The 22,697-nt window shown below is 33.7% G+C and overlaps 2 protein-coding genes across 4 annotated transcripts in view; one reads left to right on the plus strand and one right to left on the minus strand.

Annotated features, from left to right (window-relative positions):
* The window catches only part of LOC117119713 (myosin-2 heavy chain-like), a 42,751-nt gene extending 28,410 nt beyond the window's left edge, over window positions 1-14,341 (plus strand). For 2 of the 3 annotated variants that reach the window (XM_033264554.1, XM_033264553.1), the window contains exons 16-18: window positions 511-642; window positions 2,446-2,584; window positions 5,361-5,425. In XM_033264554.1, coding sequence (XP_033120445.1) covers window positions 511-642; window positions 2,446-2,584; window positions 5,361-5,410 — 321 coding nt within the window. In that variant the 3' untranslated portion in view covers window positions 5,411-5,425. Of the gene's footprint in view, window positions 1-510; window positions 643-2,445; window positions 2,585-5,360; window positions 5,426-14,315 lie in introns of those variants that run through there. The other variant, XM_033264555.1, reaches the window with a different exon arrangement.
* Window positions 14,342-18,366: 4,025 nt separating this feature from the next.
* LOC117119716 (neural cell adhesion molecule 2-like) lies at window positions 18,367-20,276 on the minus strand. Its single transcript, XM_033264560.1, has one exon. It carries the CDS (start codon window positions 19,876-19,878, stop codon window positions 18,862-18,864), a length of 1,017 nt encoding a protein of 338 aa, XP_033120451.1. The 5' UTR covers window positions 19,879-20,276; the 3' UTR covers window positions 18,367-18,861.
* Between the last annotated feature and the right edge of the window lie 2,421 nt (window positions 20,277-22,697).

The raw sequence follows: 22,697 nt of genomic DNA on the forward strand, positions 1-22,697 counted from the left end.
TATTTTCCGTTGCTAGTATTGACACTTGTGAAATATAATATTTCATAGGAAGTATTTCAACTTTGTTAAAAAACTGATTCTGACTGAGATTTTGACACTTAAACAAACATATCTCAGCCTAACCGAACGACCGCATTGTGCGAGATGCGAAGTACAAAAAGTAATCTCATTAGAGAGGGCGCTCTTTATTGACTGTATAAAGTATACGTAAAAGCGAGAGTATTCCAGTGGATGCGATCTACAACCTCTGAATTTGCCTAGTAACGATGAATTCGTCGAATATTTTATGAGAAATAGTCTGTATTTCTCATTTTTTTTATTCTTTTGCGTAAAACTAAAATTCATGCCAATATTTTTCCATGATTTATAATAATTGGAGTAATGCGAATGCATATTTTCTAAAAAAAGTCATTTTTAGTGAAATTTTGCCGGGAATGGGGCTTTAAACTCTTTCTTTTGAACAATTGTACAAATTATGTAAAATTATGTAAATTATCATTGTGTCTGTAGGGCATTCAGCTCCGCAAAGACATCAAGCAGGATGACATTGATACGAAAGGCTTGAACTCTGAGTTACAAAAGTCTGATAAGTCCTTTGGCCAGATGAAGTCAACACTTGAGACGACAATAAACAAATTAGAGGTGAGTAACAACCTGCGTAGTCTTCACTATGCTACTGTACCCCTGTCGGCTTGCACCATAGCCTTGTAAACTTCTGCATGGGTCCTGCTTCCCTATTCATGGCATCAAAATCTTGACAGTTTAAATAAACTCAGCCTTCTAAACCTCTGCCTGGCTCTGCTTCCACTCTGATGATATGGAAACTTGATGTTATTGTGGAAGGCACCCTACAAATATCCTACCAATACCATCAAGATAATAAACCAGTTAGTGGTGAGGTTAAACCGCATTTTACAGCCTGCATACACACTACATGCACCATGCTTAAACCCCTGCCAGCTTTCACCATAGTTTAACTTCTGCCTGAGCTCTGCTTTCCTTCTAATGTTAGCAGAATTTGACAGCATACAGTAAATAAACCAGTTAACATTCTAAACCCATGTCTAGGCTCTGATGCTATCAGAACTTGACAGCATAACAAACCAGTTAGAGGTGAGTTAAACCACACCTTGCAGCCTGCATACACACTGCCCGCACCATGCTTAAACCCCTGCCAGCTTCCACCATAGCCTTCAACCAATAGCCTTCTCTGTCTGGGCTCTGGTTTCTTTCTGATGACATCAGAACTTGACAGTGTAATATACCAGTTAGAGGGGAGTTAAACGACACCTTAACATGGGTACACACAGCATTGACAATGCTTAACACACTTCCTGCACCCAGCTTTCTTCACCTCTGCATTTGCTTTGGTAGAAGATATTAAAACTTGAGAACGTAATAAACCAGTTAGAGGTGGGTTGAACCACATCTTACAACCGGAGTATGCATTGCCCGCACCATGCTCATACCTGCCGGCACTCTTCCCCCTTGATGATGCAACCCGCGTACACCCTGCCAGTAACATGTCCTACTGTCCAGGGTCTGAAATTGGAAGAAGTCCCTTTCCAGGAGATCTGATTAAATTGAGCTTTAATTGAATTTTGCTGTGGATGGGGACACCCATCGACACAGACGTCCATGAGATAATAAAGTAGTAAAACATGCGCATGTTGTGAATTTGCGAGGAGATTCTTTGCTTACGGGAGTGCGGAACACTGTCCCGATTTGCAGGAGACCTCCACAGTTTGCTTGAGACTTGGGACCCCTGTACTGTCTGCCTGGTCTCGGGTCTGCAGTCATGTCTGCGCCCATAGAGTCTTGGGCTACTTGCACCAAGAGAGCCATACAATCATGCTGTTGCCAGGTTATGTCTCGGGTTTTTTTCCAATTTAGTGCAATTTAATTATACACTGTGAAACTTATCATCCGTTTGACCTTTTGTTACAAAAGAAGAATAGTGTCTATATTCTGTTAATTACATCATTAATTTTATATTACAATTATTTGATCTTGTTATGCTAAAAGAACTTTTGGGTTGTTTCATATGGCATTTTTCAATTCTACTTATTTTATATTGCATTTGATGAAATTGCATTTTTTATATATTGGTTCATAGTAATAGTTCGTATGAGATGGTAGCCAACAAATGGTCCATTCATATTATTGATATATTTATTCATATAAAAAAATCTTAATTGGTATGGAAAATATCTTCACTAAGCTACTACTCTGTATAAATATAAATTGTACAACAGTTCTCATTTTGCAAATATTCTAAGAATTACCTCTGAAAGGTTTAAGTATGTTGAGGTTTTCTTTCCTTTTCTTTTTTTTTTTAAATAGGAAAAGAAAATAAAAAAACACAAAATAACTATGATAGATGTTTGATTTGATAGTAGTTTTTGACACATCTGTTTAACTAAATATTAAAATTATGTCCATCAGTGTGAAATTGCCGAACTAGACAAACAACTAAGTGAAAAAATTCATGAAATAAAAGAAAAGACACCAGCTTATGAAGAACTGGAAAACCTTCATGACGAGAAGTTGAAGGATTACGAGGATAAAAAGAAGAACATTGTCAGTAAGTGCTAAATTTCATTTATATTTGATGCTCTGTAAACCAAACCGGGTTTTTTATGAGGCTTATGGAGTCGATACTGATCAGTGTGGATGCTGTATGTTCTATGTTAAAATCACTTTATGCGTTACAGGCTGATGGAATGGAGAGATGACGGGTCAGGACCTCACTGCTTTATAAACGAGCCATTACGAGATGAATTTACATATTAAAAATAAATGAATAAATAAATAAATACATAAATAAACAAATAAAATAAATGCAGAAAAAAGGATACATTCTGCAGGTGGAAAACAGTGCTGCGAGCAGCTCTGCTAGAGATTGATATGTGCGCCATATAAGATGACATTATTATTATTATTATTGTTATTATTATTATTATTATTAATATTATTATTATTATTATTTTTTATAAGGTTTATAGATTCAAGGGCTGGTCAGTCACTGCAATCATGAATTTAAGGGTTGATGATTCCGGACACATTCCAAATCTATATTTTCGATTGGAAGTGTCCCAGATTTTCATGCAGTCTCTGTTATCTTTGTTCTCTTGAACTGAAAAAATAACCAAAAATACCAAAAACAGCTTATTACAGGTAGTCACATTTTGTTACAAATAATTGAGTCTGTTTTCCTGTTTGTTGTACTGACACCTTGAAAGATCACTTTTAAATCGTTATCAATCAAATACATACATGAAAGAAAACTTGGATTTTCAACATTTCGGAGGTGGGGATGGGAGGCACCCTTCATAAGTGCACTTGCTTCCCGTCTTCTGAATTTTGAGTTCCAGGGGCTGGAATGTCTGCTTAGTATACTATATGCCTCCATCCGTCATCTTATGCTCAATAACCAAGTTTTTCTTCATGAGACTTAAGGAATGGACAGCTGATCAGGTAGAACCTTGATGTAAATATAGTTTTTAGCTCTATCCACACTATCAAATTTTCTTTGACAAAAAAATGTGACATGCCCATATATATAGTAATGCTATGTCTATATATGGTCATGGTGTGATGTCATCATGCCCATATATGGGCATATCACACTTTTTTGTCACACAAAATTTGATAGTGTAGACAGAGCTTTAGTATACAAAATAATGTGCATTTGCCTAGATTGAACCATGGAACATGGCCTACAAGAAAGGCACTTCACCCACAACATTACTCTGTTTCATCCTTATAGGTTTACATTTAACAATATGATGAATGTTGTGAATAAAACAATCATAACTGTATTAAGAAAACACAAAGCAGAAAGTGACAAATATTTATTTTATTTTAATTTATTTTATTCTGTAAACCAATTGTACTAGAATCACAGTTTACAGTAAGGAAATACATTGTATAGTATGCTTGTCTCATTATCAAACATAAGGAATGGAAATATTTTGGGTTGCAAGGTTTAGCATTTACTGTGATGGGTGTTACAATATAATATTATGTCACATCCTGGTCACGTAAATATAAAATGATTACAATACCATTAGGCACTTTATATTATATTTTGTCATGCAAATCTCAATGACACTTTGTCGCAATAAAAGATATTGACAAATGTAGCCACAGGCTTCTTTTAAAAACATTACAATTACACTAGGCAATAATTGCTCTATTTGGTTAATTAAACATTCAATCAATTTAAAAGTTCTATTAAACAAAAACAAGACATTTAAATAATTTTCAAATCCAAGATTTATTATACAAAATACAGTACTTGAAAAATCAAATTAAATTCAATGTTTAAACTAATTGGTTTTTTTAAAAATATTTTATTATGTTATTGCTTTAATTAAAAATTAGGAGAGAATTTACCTTGACATTTAGCAGTCATTGAAGTTTAATTGCAGGTTGTTAACCATTGCCATTGCTATAGGCAGGTGGCACAGCAGTATGGCTCTTGGTTATCAGTCAAGAGGTCAGGATTTGAGTCTGCGTCTTGTTGCTAGTTTGTGTCCATACACTTTATCTGCATTGCTTCTCTCCACCAAGGATTTAATTGGGCACCTGGTTGGATTTTTATTTTTGTAGGTTGCATTGTGAACATATTATGAAAAAAAAATTAAAGAGAGGAGAGAGGTTAAAAGTTTGTTATGGTAAATCTGTATGTTCTAGGTTTAACAGAAGGGGAAACAAGAATTATGTAATGTGTTCCATAAACAAGAGGTGCGAGGTATGAAAAGGATAAGTGCTATTGCGCTGAATACGGCTGCAACTATAGAACTAAGTGCTCTGTATAATATTATTAGATCTTGTAAATTAGAAGTTTGTACACTAATCTGCATGTGTTGCATGACCTTTTACATAATAAGTAATACGTATGCATACATTGCAGAAAACATGACTAATGATAATGCTTCTGTAGTTAATAATTAAAATATTAACAAAATATAAATTCATTTTGTAAACTTTAGAGTTGGATATATTGCTACAAATTTAAACTGTTATTATTATATTCATTCTTTTATTCATTCATTTCCATTTATTCTCATTTGCATATAACAAAATACACAAAGAAATTGTTCCTGCTTTAAGACAACTACTCAATAGACAATAAACTTAATAAAAAAAAAAACAAAGGTTATCTTGTTACGTTCGTATGATACCTTCAACTAGCGTTCAGTGCCTGAATGGCTGCGGGTTATTAAAGTTTGGCATTGTAAACATTTAGTGCTGATTTTTAGACATTGACGAGGTATGAGGGCAGGCTTTTTATACTTGAAATATTGAACTTGAACTGATTTTTCCCTCGTAAACTATATTGTTTTTTTTTAAAGGAAGTATCCATGAACTAAATGCAAGATTCACCTACATGGTTGGTTTATAGCAATTTTTAAACCACTATCACAAAGGCAGAATACCATTTACCCTTTTGCAGTATCACCATATAACTTTTATGTGAAGTTGCGTTCAAGGATATGAATTACCAACTTTTATATGTTTTTGTAGTGTATTGTATATTATAATATCAAATAATTATTGAATTCAATTTATTATTATTAATATTATTATTTTAAATTGTATTGTATAGCCTCATTTAATCGACCAAGGTGCAGTATCAATGGCGCTGTGCATGTTAATGATGGGGAAAATGAGTTTTCAGTAATTTCTTAAATGAAGCAACAGGTGAACAATGTTTAATGTGTGTAGGGAGTGAATTCTAAAGTGCTGCAAAAGGAAATAATTTATGACCAATAGTTTTTGAGGACGTGCGAGTTACGGAGAGCAAAAAAAACCCAAAACAACAGATGCTTTAAGCATCTGATGACCCTAGACAGGTTGTTTAAACAAAATTGCTTTTGAAAATAAGGAAGCACAATCTTGAACTTAATAGTTTTAATAGCTCCAATTGCAGTTTATGAACTCTTGAATTACAACTATTATTAAGATCTCTTGGGCATTGTTTTTGTGTCTTATGGCTTATTTAAATATGTAGCTCATTCTATTTTAGCTTAATGTAAAACCATCTGTAAGCTAAGATTAAAGATGTCAAGTACAGGTCATCATATTGAAAAGGAGGAAGTAGGCAACATTTAGAATTTCCCTCTACCTGAGCCCCAATCTTTAAGATGTCTGTACATCTACATTGCAGATTTCTCTAAAAAAATTAATATTTACACATTTTACCTCATTAAAGTGATGATACCATTAAACCTTGAGTAGAAGCCCAGTGGGCTTAATCTAGAGAAGAAATTGAATTGAATCTTTATTTTGCAAAAGTAGCCTCGAAAATAAGCCCAATGGGCTTAATCTAGAGAAGAAATTGAATTGAATCTTTATTTTGCAAAAGTAGCCTCGAAAAGAAGCCCATTATTTTTTTTTATTTTTTATTTTTTTATTTATTCGTTATTTCCATTTTTTGGACTATAAAGAAATTTATATCTTGAGATAATACAGTACATACACTGTACACAAATTTCAGAAGTAACAAAATAAATTAAAAACATGCTTGATTTATACAGTAGCTTTAAAGGTAATTTAATGCCGGTGGTTCCACTTCATGATACAGACTGATGTTACAGTGGCCTACTTATTGTTTTATAGTAGTAATTCCCAAAATTCACAGCATTCAGTTTGAAAAACCCCCCTCTTTACTTTGCAAATTAGCCTTGGATAGATGCCTATTGTGAAAAGAAGCCCATCTCAAAAAGAATCTTGTCCAAAGTTCGCAAAAAAAAGAAGTCCATGGCTTCTATTTGAGGTTGTACAGTGAGGTAAGGTCTGACAACACTATCACGTTTTCTATTACAAATGTCTGTGACTGTCCCATGTATGGTGTTGATCATCATGGCCATATATGGGGATAATCACAGATATACTGTATATGTGGACAGACTTAATTATTTATTCCTCCATGCTTCAAGGAAACTTTATGTTACAACCTGTAAAACCTGAGAAACATTCAAATAGTATTATAACATTTTTGTATTATGGATCTCAGTTTAAAAGATATAAAAATGTATTCCAAATATTTCTTTAAAGCTGGTACGCGCTGCATCGTAAGACCATCAGCCGGCGAATCCATCTCTGTACTTGGTGACAACCAACGCTGTCTGCTGATTGTCAAAGGCAGACTCAGCAGATTGTTATTAAAAATGATCTGGTGTGCGTGTCATGTCACCTTGCTTTCTTCGTGTAATCGCATTGACTGAGAATATCCACATGGTGGATGCCCTCTTAAAATGTTAGATATGTGTACACCATATTATTACATTTCAAGTCAAGAGAAAATTATTGAATCAGACATTTAGACTTTCCTTTTACTGTAGTTTAAACGAATGTCTGCCTCAATATTGTAGAGTCATGAAATAGGTTTTTACTGCGATTAAAACATGTTTGTTGTCTCAAAAGCCAGGCTGTAGAGGAAAACCAAGGGATATGTTGTATAATTTTATTCTAAGACACTGAATGTGTGTTTGGAGAAAAATCTTCGTAACAGTCAATAAGATATAGATTTTGAATCTTTAAAAACTGAGAAAAAGGTGGTTGTGCAACTTAGAATTTTATTTTTTCCTCCGGAGCCTGGTTTTATTGCAACGTTTACTGGTTTCCCGTAACTACTACGGGACCGAGGCAAAGCACTCTCAGTGCTTAAAAGCCCCTCTTGTAAATAAAATTACTGTTAGCATATGGTGCAAACTTTAGTGGATGGCGGGACCATGCCTCATTGAGCCTTAATTTGAAAGTATTAATAGTTGAACATATAATACTGCTTCACTAGGAAGTGCATTCCAAAGCAAGACCACCCTTCTCGAAAACGTATTCCCCCAACATTAACCTTAGAATGACTAAATTTCATCTTTTATTGATGACCCCTTGTTCGTGAATCCCGGTCAAATTCGAAAAACACCTCACTTGATATAGAGTCAAAACCCTTAATTATTCTAAACACTTGGATCATATCCGCTCTTTGTCGTCTATAGATCAAAGTTGGAAGACCAAGTATTTTCAACCGATGCTCATATGAAATGTTACGAAAACCAGGAATCAATCTCGTGGCCTGCTGTTGAACTTTTTTTAATAAATCTTGATCCCGCTTACTCATAGGATTATAAACTGAATTGCAATACTCCAAAGTTGGTCTACTATTGATTTATATAATTTGAAGAAGCCCTCCTTTTTAAGAAATTTAAAAGATCTATAAATCATTCCTACAGTAGCTTCTTGTTTGTTCTTTTCAGATATCTGCAATATGCAGTTTAAAAACCAATCCAGAATCAAAAGTAACCCCCAAGTCTTTTTCATATTCAACCACCCCTAACAAGTTACCTGCCATATGATATACGTATACCTAGGATTTTTTCTACCATAATGGCGTACTTTACACTTGGAGTCATTAAATGGTAACTGCCAAATTCTAGACCAATGAAATGCTCTATCAATGTCCCTCTGAAATGAAATGTTTACCACATTATAAATTTTCGTATCATTGCCAAGTAAGCGAATATTTGAGTGGATAAAGTTTGGCAAATCATTAATAAAGAAAGAAAACAAAATTTGCACACACCATCTCTACGATTACCAACCCAGAAAAAAGTTTTACATTCCGCCTCCAAGTCAACCTTATCAAAAATCTGAACTAAATGCGTACTGTAAAGTCTTCGCTCTTTCATGCAGTAGAAATATCACTTGTAGACTCCTCAATGTTGTACAACATAAGATTATTACGCCTTTTCAATTTCTCTAGTTCATCCACGAGTTTATCATTTATTTGGGTCCTAATCTGTTCATCCACTCCAATACTACTACCACGATCACTCTTACCCAATCTACTAATTTCTTCCTTATTGGATTTCACCTCCTCCTTAATTTCCTGGATTGCTTTACTCATTGATGTCTGAGTTTCTTTAATATTGTTTAACACCCCTTTAAAATCCAAAACATTTTCAAAAATCCTTCTAAATATCCTCAACCAAAAATCATACACTAGAACTTTTTTTAGATATAAATTATCAACTATAGGCCTGAATTATGTCGAAAGACAAATCAAAACCTAAGAAAAAATTAAATTTTAACAATACGATTCTCGCTCAGCAAGAAAACACATCCAACCTTTCATAAGCACGCCCACGTTACCTCGTGTTACGAAAAACATTATTGAATTGAGGGGTATAACAATTGTTTTTTTTTTTGTATTTACAAACAATCGTCTGCTTCCTTATTACTGTGTCAGGAAATCTTTAGAAGCATATTGAAAAGGTTGAGGACATTTGCAACTTTCCCTTTACTTTCGGCTTCAAGACACTAGAATATTTTCAGTTCTGTGTCAGACAAAAAACGTCAGACACATTATTTGATAGGTTGGGAAAATTTTAGAATTATTTTCTTTACTGAGGCTTATAAAAATGTTACGACAATCGTCCGCTTCCTTATTACAGTGTCAGGAAATCTTCAGAAACATACTGTATAGCTTGACTTTTTTTTTTTGTGGCTTACAATGTTATAAGTGATGTTTACCACCAGCAAAATCTTCAACATATTTTAATGGTCTGTACTACATCCATATTGCTATTGATACCAATGACTTTCAGTTTTGTTCTCAAATTCCTGGAGCTCAAATCTTTTTTTTCCCTGTATAGAAGTAGTGGCAAAAGGACGTGCTTTTCCAAGGTTGCACCCAATATAGCTGCAGATGTCAAATGAGAATGATTGTTGTACTTTTGCTTTGATATGAAACTACAATATATATGCATTAGTTCAAAGAAGGACTATCTGGCATGCTTTGGTATATGGTACTTTCATTAGGCATTTTTTTAGGTAGGTTTCTATTGAAAATTGATGGTGTTTTTCTTGTGACAAGAAAGAGTCATTTGTCAAGAAGGCAGGAGAAGTAGCCCTTATTAAAAAAAAGCAACTTTTCGTTTTTACATCCCAAAGAATGTGTTTTTTTTTTTTTAGAACTAAATAAGTACCATTCCTGGATTGCCAAACGATGCTCTTTTTGCCAAAGAGCCCAGTGGTACTGCCACAAAGAACCGTTCTTAGTTTGTAAGAACTGTTCTTCCTCATCAGTAAAAGTACATGAATGATGAATTATGTCCAAAATTGTACCGTTTAAGTATAAACTAAATATGAAATAAATTGGATATGAATTTAATGAATTGAAATATGTTTAGCCTGAAAAGTGGCGCATCCAGGAATTTGGAATAGAGGGGGCGCAGGGAGGGACTTTCAAAGATGGACGGACCATCTTAGCTCCTCTATGGTTGGGGCTGAGGTAAGACAATTTATGAATATAATGGCATCTCTAATGGCCAGAAATGGCACTCTTAGACTTGAATATAATCTTCTTTTTATATCAATTTTTTTTATTTTTTTTTATTTAAGGGGACCCAGGCCAACTGCTCCCATGCATTCCCTCTCCTTGAATCTGCGACTGTGAAATTTCAACCAACATTTATATAACTTTAGATTTTACTGGTCCCTGGGTATCTCCCTGGTATAAACTATAAGCTCATTCCATAGACACAAACACTTTTTCATGTTGTGGTTGAAGGCTTGTGTCTGTGATAATAGCGAACTCATTGTCATAAGGAAACAGGTATTCAAATAGTTGTAATCCATCAAATGTCTCGTGCTTTTCCCTCAAGGCATGGATCCAGGGTATGTGTTTACATCCTATCCAGCAGATTGAGAGTAAACTGCATCTCATAAAATTCATTTCATTGTCATTGTAGTACTATTCAGAATTCTTTTTATTTTTGTGTAGCAAACAAATAGTGAGTGTATTTTTCTCACGACCATTGAAATGGTTATAAAAGGTAGTAATTATACCCTTTCTTTATGTTCTCTCCTTGCTTCATTTTGTAAGGTTTTCATCTCACTGCATTTCAGTGAGGCGTTAGAGTTTTCTTAGCAAAAATATATACGTTGTAAAATGTACAGTAGTAAACTCAAACTAGTCAGTGCAGGGAGTTGTTCACTATAAGAACTCCCTGGTCAGTGGTTTAGAGGGGGCCTACACCTCCTCTATTTTTTGTAAAAAATTACCATGCTAAATAGTAACATTCAGTCAAATACTAACTCAATTAAATTGCTTAAGGTTTAAGGGGGATTCTTCCTTTGAACCCAGGGGCTCTTAACTAAGACTCACACTCAGTTCACACATTCATGCCCCTTCATTCTTACCAGGTGGATCTTCCCCTGCTTAATAAAATATTAAACATTGAGAGTGATGGATCCAGATTTTTTTTTAGGCTGTGGCGCAAGTGGAATTCGAAGGGTGTGGAACCTATGGATATCAGGAAGGATTTGGGGTCTTCCATATCTATTGTGAGGTACAGGTGATTTCAAACTCTTATAATTTTTTGTTGGCTACTGCTCAATAGGGGGAGATGAAGGGAGGGGAGCCCTTTTTGCCACCCACTGGATTCACCACTGATAAAATAAATTACCAATTTCCAAGGCCACCCGTCCATAAATATGAACAATTTGGGGGGTTTTTTCTGTTTTAATAATAGGGCATTAGCTGAGAGGTTAAAAGTTTGTTGACCATTAAAATATGATTTTTTTTAAAAAACAACCTGCTATCAGCCAGCTATTGTTTATGTACCAGCAACACTGATTGCACCAATTGGTATACAATATCATATTAACAATAATTTTAACGATAATAACGATTGAGGTCTTGTGAATCATCCATGACCTACAGTAATAACGTGGAATTCCTGATCTGTTCTTGGTAGCATCAGCTTACTGACGTACGGAGATCTTGACTGTCTTAATGCATTACATAGAAAATTTTATGGATTGCCCTGTATATCCCTGCAAGATTGTGTTATATCCCACATACACTTTCATTAGTTCCATGTCTGTGCAAAATATAGTGAAGCACAAGTATTTTTTACTTGCACCCAAGTAAATAATATAATTTTATGAATGAGTCATCGTCGTCATCATCTGGTACTGAGTCCTGTTAATGTTATGTTGGTGATCATGACATCCATAAGGCCGGTTTTCCACAATGCGAATTAATCCGCGCAAATCGAAGGCGTCGGCTCGGTTCCTGAGCTCTGATTGGTTGAGCACAAAAGTATTAACAGTTTGAACTACCAATTTCGCTGAAGCGAGAACTCGGATAGAACTGTGAATGCACATGTGCAAGAACTACTCAATTTCGATTAACACGAATAAATTCACCTAGTGAAAAACCGGCTTAACTCGGGCTACCACAACAATCTAATTTCCAGATGCTTAGCATCTTGCCTATCTTTTTCTAGAAAGTTAACTTAGGCCTTCCTCACCTTCACTTTATCTCAAGTATCCTGACAGTGTGTTATTTCATTCTATATCATGAGTACAAATAACGGAAATAATTATTTAATACAATATTAATACTATCTTCATTATAATTTTTATTACATACATACAAAATATTTGTATTTGAGAGTTGTATGAAGTAGATTATTGATTTATTTACAAACTAAAAAGACATGATGAGATAAAATTAGTAAACACCAGCTGCCTGGAAGACACATAAGTACCATTGTCAACAAGTAATATACACCTTCTTAAAATACAAAGTGACTAATAGTAATTAAATTTTATTCAGCACACCATAGACATTATATCCTTATTATTGTTGTGCTTATCACGTAAACATATTTTTTTTGTCCTACCAGCTAGTAATATTTAATGAGTTTAATGGATCTTAACAAAACTTGCTAAAATATTCCATCTACTCCAGTGGGGTGTTGACATGGGGGCTGATGGGTTGCCAATGTTAAATGGGATGCCTTGATGAAAACAGAAATCCAAATATTTAAAATCTGGGTATATACCTATCTCTATATAATGATATATTTTTTATTTTGAACAAATATTTTATTCCATTATGATTATCATTAAATAAACTAATACTATAATATTTTACTATTTTTCTGTTGTAATTGTATGGCACAGATAATAGTCTTTAAGTGTTTCTTTTTGAATACAGTGTAATTCATCGTAATTCATTTTATTGTAAGTTTGAAGTGGGTTTAAACAAGCATTTTACTGACATAACATAATAATAAAAGTATTAATGCTGGATATTACGTGCGGTGCTTAATCTCCTCAAGGCACTCCCTAAGCCAAAGGATAAGCACGACAAAAAATGGATCAAAGCAGAAATGAAAAAAAAAAATAGATTAAAACAGTGACAAATGTATTTATGGCATCTGAAAGGGAAACTTTTGATCCAAAATTTTGGTTTTTTTTTTTCACAGTAGACTTTTTTAGACTTTTTAGACTAGTTTCTTCTCATGTAATGACAATGCAATGTTGGACCTATTTTTATCGCTTGTTGTTGGTGCCTTGATAAGGTGAAGTTAGGAAAATGACCCATAATTTGCACTTTCATTATGCTGAATTGCATATGGGAATGGTGTAGAGAGGCACCTAAAGTACATTCATGTTTAAGTCATTCCACAACAACCGGGACTGAAATGAACAATAGGATCACCCCCTAATGTTGCGGAAGATGCAATGGATTCTTTAAAGTACACGGAAGCCAGATGGGTACACTGAGTTTTTAGGAGGAGCGACTTGAAACAGCGCCGATGTTAGGCTGTAGTTAGCAGCGTCGCTGCCCTACCCCTTAAATCACCCAATTGTGGTTGGCAAACCCAGCCGGATGTGTAACTTTCAGTGCATCCTAGGGAGTATGCTGCAATACATTATATAATGCACAACCATAAAATCCAATGCGACGACATCCTACCGTACCAGGTACTCGTGCTTCTGGATGGAGGTATGCTAAAACTAATCTCATTACCACCATCAGAATTTTTCTATGGAGCAAATAGCACATCCCTGTTTTTACATTTATTTTTTTTTTTGTCTATTTGTAATTGGTAGTTTGTTTATTGTGTTATATAATCTACCTACTTGTATTGGTATTATTTTAATCAGCACTTGGCATTTGAACTTGCAAGGTAATTCTTCTGGGTAGGTAGAAGTTCTTTAAAGTCTTGTTCCAGAGGGAAACAGCTTTTTGATGTCGTACAACTGATTTTTCTAAAACACAAAGAGCATAACTAAAAAGAATTCGGAAGTGGTTAATGAGATACAGATTTTTATTTATATAAATTTTGGGTTCAAAGGGGGCATAACCACCTTTTTTCTACCAATTACACACATTTATAAATATTTCAAAATTTATATCTTATACCACTCCCGATGTTTGTCGTCAAATATTCTTTTTGTGTCTTTGAAAATCAGGTAACATATCAAAAATGTTTTTAACTCCGCAGCCTGGCTTTAACTTCAGGGCAAAGATAAGCCTTTTGGTGTGATTTGAAGCCCATAAGAGTTATGACGACAACCCTAGCACCAAACAGTGCTGCCACCTTATCCCAGATTCCCAGGCCATCGGCTCCAGAGCTGAACAATGACAATAAAGTATATAATAGGCCTAACAATAGGTAGATCAAAAATAACTCACCATCACTCAACAATTATACTATTGTATATAGAACACCTATTATTTAAGTTTATCCTTTATGAGTCACTCATTGTAAAGAGTTGATAGGTACTACACCATAAACCCACAATTGATGCTTTCAGTGAATTTGATCTATTGTGGTCTTTACTTTGCTTCCTGTATAAATTTGTCCTCTTTGACGATGTTTTTTTTTCTTCTCTTGTTAGGACAGACATTAAACAGGATGGAAAAATAATTAAGCTAAAGATGTTGACCCATATGCTATTTGAATGCGTTTGATTTTCATACACGATAAAATTAGATAAGAATCAGAAATAATTTCAAAGGAGTGTGGCTATAAAAGCATTTTTTTTTTTCTTTATTTGATAGCATTTTACAGCATTTTAACTTTTACAAATTTTACCTTTATTTTTTAACATTTTAAATGTTTGTGTTTTAGTATTTGATTGTATCATATTTTTATTTTTAATTTGTGAACAAACAACTGATATTTTAAACTGTGTATTTTACTGTATTTGCCAATAAATACTGGTTGGAATTGAATTGAATTGAATAAATTTTAGACTGTTTAACTTTTGCTATAGAAATGTAAAACCATTTATTAACCATTACAGGAACTAGGAAGCTGAATGCCCACTTGATTCCATGTTGGCTAGAAAACCTGTCTTATGCTAGACCATGTTGTTTATCATGCCCTGAAGTTTATCCAGATTTCATTAATTTAAAAGAGCTTCTTACAAGTAGAACATTTCATAGTATAAAACAAAATGCAAGTACTTGCGTACCATTAAAAAAAAGTTTGAAAGTGTAATGGCTAGTAATACTCTTTTTTTTATACTTCCAAGTAGCGCAAAAAATGTGCCGATTTGTCAACTCGGTATCCAGCGACTAGGGAAATCTTCCAGATTGTGATGGGCGCTATATAAATTATGATTTAAAAAAAAAAGAAAAAAAAAAAAACCATAAAAACTAAAAATCAGTTTGCCATCATTCCAGATGGTGACATAATTAATGTCAAAATATTGAATCCCGACACAATGGCGTGCATTTCGATACTTGGAGTATATATTATACTATCTTATCTGAGATAATCAGTGGACCTTTCAGTTCGCCATAAGATATAAATATACATTCCTTCATTTTGTGGCAGAAAAAAGTGTCCCTCAATAGGGACATCTCCTTAATTTGGGTGTCCCAAATGAGGGGTTCACTGAAGTTTGGATTTGGCAACACATGTTTATTTGGCACATAGTGACAAAATCACTTATTCAACAACACTTCCTTTTTAAAGTGGCATATATTTAATCAATTATTTCTTTATTTTTTTGTAATTATTGTATTTAATTATTTTTTATTTAGTTATTCAATCATTTAATCATTTAATTATTTTATTTATTAATTCTTGTTTATTTAAATACTTAATTAGTTTTATATTTAATTATTTATTTAATTATTTTTTATTTCATCATTCAATCATTTACTTATTTATTTTATTTATTTAATTATTTTATTTATTTATTTTTTATTTATTTTGTATCATTTAAATTGTATAATCATTTAAATCAATTTTGCTGCTGAAAGCTTATAAGCTTTATATTGTTTTCAGAATCAGAAGTGAACAGTTTAATAAAACAATATACAGTAGAACCTCGATTTTACGTACGGTACGGGACCGGAGGGCGTACGTAAATCGGGGGATTCGTAAAATAGATGTTGGGTTAAATTTATGGTAACCTTTGACCTAATACGTAGGTAACGCTCAATAAACGTATGTATGAACGAACGAACGATGTTACCTAGGCCTACGAATAAAACCATGTGTTTAGTGTTTTTATTCATCAATTTACGATGTCATAATATTAAAGTGTTCAAATAAAACCATGTGTCTAGTTGTATTAATTCATCACTTTGTATCTTTTATTTAACTAAAGAACATGAAAATATTGTAAGATTACCTATACGACAAAGGTATAACTTGGGAGTTCCCCTTCATGCCTATTCTAAACAACAGAGCTGTGGTGTTGTCTAGGCCTGTTGAGACAAACTAAAACCAATTAGCGTTCGTGTACGTGAAACAGCAACCATGTGCTATGCTTTGGGCGAGCCAACCAATTAGCGTTCGTGTACGAAACTATGTCTACTCCTCTTCGAAAATTCGACCAGACGATTTTGCCACACGAAGCTAAAGGAGGAAAGCAATTATTTTGAGAACCATCGGTAGTTGTTCATCTCACTCAGTTCACATGGTTTTAGATTATAACAACCCGATATTAGACTCAATCAGCATTGCTGTTTAATGAAAATACGTTGCATTATGGTTTGTTTATTGTTATAGTTTATTGTTATAGTACTTATGGTTGCTCTGAAAAGGGCTGTTTGTTTTGAATATTTTCGGGGTTTTTTATGACGACATCGTCGATACGAGGCGTACGTAAAACCGAGGGTTCGTATAACTGGGGTACGTAAAAACGAGGTTCTACTGTAGTACTGATATTGTATCTGTTCATCCTTTCCTGTTTCTTAAAACCCTTAAGTACATTTGTCTGTAGAAAATCCTGTTTTATGTTTTAATTGGACAGTATTGAATAATCATCTGTTGCAATAGCATTTGGAGGCTTTTTTTTATATTTCCTTTATAGTTCTTTTTAAAGGACTTGCTTCTGGCCAGTACTAGTTCAAGGTTTATTGCTTCCTTATAAATTTCTTATTCTCCATCAATTTTTCAACAACTAAATATTATTACAGATGGACCCTATACCATTAGTGGAAAATCTAACTGCCCTTCATTTCAAAATCCACCTGACCTGTACTCAAAACACAGCTGCCAGTGGTTGGTTATCTTGTATTATAATCTTTAAATTTGCGTGATGCGCTGAGTATTTGTCAATGGTACACTGGTTATATTTTGCATTATAGCCAATCACTGAATGAAAGCTCAGGATATAGCCATTCCCAGATGCATCAAGTTATATGGATAGGGTAAATAAGGTTAGGCATATAAATGAAGACGAAACTCATATACTGTCCCAGCTGTACACACTAAACAGATCCAGTCTTAGGCTCAACACTCAAGGTAACAACACAAACCCTCTGCGTAATACTTTTATCCATGATAGTATTCATATTTTTTAATTCTTACGTTCATAGAAAATAACGATATAGTATTTTTGAATGTGATGTTTTAAAATGATAATGATAATTACGCTATGAAATTTTTAGATTTTCTTCTGGATTTTAACATTTTTTGTCTGCGTTTGCCAACTGAAGATGCTTTTCTTTTGTTAATAATAATGAAAGATAATAAAGTTCATTCGTATTTCGTATGTGGACTCTATATCACTTGAAAAAAAACGCACTTTCTGCAGTGTCAATTACTCTTAACAACTAACAAATCACAACAAAGATAGGAATGCACACTTGTCTGCGCAAATGCATGTTGTCTCACAAACATATTTGCTTTCATTTTTGTGATCTGATTAAACTAGCTTTCTTAATTTTATTTTGCTAAGGACTAAGTTGAACCAGAGTCTTAAGTTCATATCCTGACTAAAAAATAATATACTCAAAAGTTTTGACGAAAGACACAAAAACAGTTTTGGAGGGCTTAATATATCATGTATATATAACACTATAACAAAATAGTATCAATTGCCCAAAAGCAACACAATGTACTCTCACTGAGTTTTCCTGACAGCATAATAGAGTACAAAATACATTTGAATATATTATATTATTTTATTGTTATTACTTGTTTCTTATTTTTCAATTACGTGAAATGTTTTGAAATTTGAAATTTTCATTGTATTTTGATGAACATTTGTCTACTTGATCCATTTTTTTTTTTAATAATTTGTCGTAATTGCTTTTCTGATATTTTTTTAAAATGTTCCATTGTCTAAAGTTATGCACTCATTGTGCCCGACGGTTGTCAGCCAACGCGATTCCGTAGGGAACGCAATGACACGACGTGCGCTCAACGGATCGCATTTATTGACAATCCATTCAGACTGCCACCGACAATTAGCAAACGGTGTCAAGTCGTCAAGCGCTCACAGGGAGCGAGGTTGGATTCGTCGGCCGACACCCGTACAACCGTCGCACGGCGCATCGACTGCCCAGCTTTAATTTCTTAGTGTATGTTAAACGTAATTTTATATATATTGTACATACTTGTAAAAATAAACATCAATTCAGTAATTTAATGCTATTGCTTGTTATTTGCATAATTTTAAAGAGCATAGTATACCAAGCAAAATCAAATCATAGAAGCCATGAATACATTGCATAGAAGTTTATTTTTTCCTTGGCAAGCTTGTTACAGTACATTATCTGCAGTAATGCTGATGTCGTGTTCATTATGGAACCGTAAGTATGACCATTGAAATGATGACAACAGTACTATGTTGACTGCATGTTGAGGTAACTTTCCCATTTTCAATAGTCACTTCAACATCCTCTTGAACGGTCGGGGGAATGAGTTCACTTAGGATCGCAGAATACTCGGCGTCCTTATTTGGAAGACCAGCAACACTTGCGACACACTTGTACGAGCCAAAATCGTCACTTTGCAAATTATTTATCACTAGCAACTGACCGCCATTTTGGATGGAAAAGTGATTTCCGTATACAATCTCAACATTGTTTTTTTTCCAAGTGTATACTGGCTGAGGGTCTCCAATAGCTATGCACTTGAATTGGGCATTTTTGCCGAGAATACCTTTGAAGTCTTGCGGCCCTAGAGTGATTTTGGGAGGCACAAGTACTTGTACTGCTATGTGTCTACTATTTGTTTCATAATTTCCACCTAATACAGTAGCCTGACAAGTGTACACTCCCCCATCTTGACTGCTTATGTTGTTAATCTGTAGGTACTTAAGGCTTTCAATCGTGTATTTTTGATCACTTGCTGCTTCAATGTTTTTTGTGCCAAATTTCCATTCGTAGGTAGACGTTGGAATTGATGTCGGTTCGCAAATTACCCGTGCATCAGTGTATATCTCAAACGATTGTTCAGAGGGGGTATTTGTAAATTCCACCGTTTTGTATGCTGTGATAGCAATCGATTTCTGTCCACCAGGTGAATCGCATACATAAACTCCTGTGTCTGATTCCCGAAGACTGGAAATTTCTAACTTGCTGTTTGTAGACGATATGTATGTCACACTAATGAGACCACCACTTGGAGTTATTTCATTATTTTGTGGATCCCTCCATGTAGGCTGAAAGGAACCAATGCCTTGAAACACACAGTACACTGTGACTCCAAGTCCAACAGGTTGGAGTATGGTGGGCCCTGACGGTTGGAGACTTACTTGACCAGCTGAAAGCCCAACAGAAGCTACAACCAAAACTAATATCCTCCATAAATCCATCTTCCCAATATTCTTGCTACTTGCAATATACGTCTAGTGCTAACTTGTTCTCTTCTCTCTAATTTTTCTAAGATTGTGCTTTATGCCAGAATCTGGGAGTTAGGATATTAATGTTTCCTTTGGACCAACTAAACAAGTGAACCTTATAATAAAAAAACATAGCCTTTGTATTGTATTCTTTTATGAAAATGAAAAAAATAAGAAGATCATCAATTCTATAGGTTGAAACCATAAAATTCCTCAGAATGCTCAGAATAACCGATGATCTCAAAATGACAAAAATCCTGGTTTTTATATGTATTTTTAGGCGGAAAGAGAAGGGGGTTACAGAAAAGGGTATCTCTTTTACTCTTTTGAAAATGTGGATGATCCCTAAACTTCGCTTATGGGGAGTCAGAACTTTCTTCCGGAACTTTTGACAAGGGAAAACATTCATGAAATATTATTTCCATTTAAAAACCAAAAAAAGAATCAGGATTTATTGAAAACAAATACAAATATTTTCATAAAAATACTGTTGGTCGGGCACTGTATTAATATAGTATTTACTGTTATTACTGATGTGAATGGAAAGATACATTAGAAATCCTTTATTATCACTAACCGCGAGCATATTTCCACTAGTTTTTTTTTTTTTATGTGCTTACAAATTGGTTGTGTTTAGCATGTTTCTTGGTAGTTGTTTACCTTCGCTTACCTTCAATCAATTTATAGATTTCTGTGTATAACGTTGTTAATCCTATTAATCTGTGCTCTTTTTCTTATCAGAATTTCCCACGTACCGACTTATTTCTTATTTGAACCCTTAAGCATAAATTTTATTATGCTGTTGAAGCCGGATTTCCTGTAATTGTTTTCAGTCTATTACATTATCCTGTCTCAAATTTTCAAATAACATTCTTTTAAAGTTTTGTAAATATTTTTTTTTCTATAATGTTATTGGTTTATTTGTAAAGAAAAAAAAATAGTTTTATTTCTTTGTTATTTAAATTATCTATTCTCATTTTCATTAAGTATGAACTAATTTTGGCAAAAATATATATGTTGTAGAAATTTTGATTAGTTGTTGATTGATTAATTATAATTTGTTCGTTTGACCATTTATATATTGATTAATTGATTAGATTAATTGACTAATTGATTGATTTGTTAATAATACTGTAGAATTTATTCTGCTTAAAGTCAGGCTCCTGAGGAAAAGAAATTTTTAATATGATTTTTCTAAGACAGAAAGAAGTTTTTTGACAAAAAACTGAGGAATGGTTAAAAACTAAGATTTTTGAATATTTAAAAACTGGAGGAAAAATTAGCATAACCACTCTTTTTTTCCAACTTTTTCCCCCGGGTTTTAAATATTCAAAAATTTGTATCTCAATAACCATTCCATTTTTCATCCAACAACTTTTTCCTGTTTTTATATCAGATCTACAAAATATCAAAACATATTTTCCTCCGGAGCCTGACTTTAAAGGCTTTTACATACAGCAGGAATAGCATCAGACAGAAGTAGATGGAAAATGTTAGAGGAGGCTTCTCACAGCAGTGGGTGAACTGGCCTGATGATGATGATGGCTATGATTGATGATGACGATGATAGGTTGGAAAGTGATGACGGAGAGAGGCTTTTTATTTTTATTTTTTATTTTGCTAAAACAAAATATCACTTTCTGGCAATGCCACAGCTAGCTATTGGGAAGTTTGGACAGTCCCACACAATTTTTCTAATGGGTCCACAAAGAATGGGTCCACATTTTCAAAAATGGGTCCAAGTTATGCAATTGTATGCATAAAATGAGTCCACTTTTTGATTTATTTTTTTGATCTCATATTTAGCCAAAATTAAGTAAAATCTTAAGAAAATGGGTCCAGAATTTTCATATTTTATATAATTTTCCACTAGGCCGTATGTAGTCCACAGGCCATACTTTGCCCGCCTATGACCAAACACATGACCAAATGCGAATGTCTCATTACATAGAGTACACACAAAAATTAATGCATGGTTTAATACGATAATGCAAGTATGTACATAGTCTGGTCGTTGACATTGTTTTGCTACTTTAATTGTTGCCAATAATTGTTAGTTCGCTTCCTTTATGATGTCCTGTTTTTCCCTTGATATTGTATCTGTAACTGTTGGTGATAGTAATAAAAGAGATATTTTAGATTGTGTAGAATCTGATACTGACTAAATGTAGGCTTGGTGTCCTTATTATGAAACTTAGTTCTTTGGAGGAAATTGATAGCATAAAATTGGGATTCACCTACAAGAATAGTAATTATGGAACAATGGTGTTATGGTTAATGCTGCCACCACACCACAAATACAGCAGCCCTGATTCTTAAAGAAAATAGAAATGAGGCAACTTTATCGCAATCCATACTGGGATAATATTTCTTCCTAATGATGATTTAAAATTATCACACAGTTTCCCGACAAATTGTTAAGCTTATATACCTGAAGCACATAAAATTTGTTCTTTATTTTATTTATTTATGCTTTCTTCATACTGTAGGCACTTTCGGTACTATTGCACTGATTTTCAGAGTGGTACAGTTTAAACGTATCAAGAATATATATAATATATAGAATTGATTATCAAAAATTAAAAGAATATATATATATGAAAGCCAAAGGACTGGCCGAAAAATTTTTTCGAAAATAAATACCGTGTTCAACAGTCTACATGCCTTGTCATAATTTTTTGTTTCAACGACTGATATATAATTTGAAGAACACACGTGGACCTACAATGATATACAGTATATATATATATAATATATATATATATATATATATATATAGATATTGTAAATAT

Source organism: Anneissia japonica, unplaced genomic scaffold (genome assembly GCF_011630105.1).
Source record: "Anneissia japonica isolate Jap-2015-1 unplaced genomic scaffold, ASM1163010v1 scaffold472_len315957_cov169, whole genome shotgun sequence".
In the NCBI taxonomy this organism is placed as follows: domain Eukaryota; kingdom Metazoa; phylum Echinodermata; class Crinoidea; order Comatulida; family Comatulidae; genus Anneissia; species Anneissia japonica.

Excerpts from the sequence above, each read along its gene's own strand:
- LOC117119716 (XM_033264560.1), bottom strand. The coding sequence starts at position 19,878 with ATGGATTTATGGAGGATATTAGTTTTGGTTGTAGCTTCTGTTGGGCTT.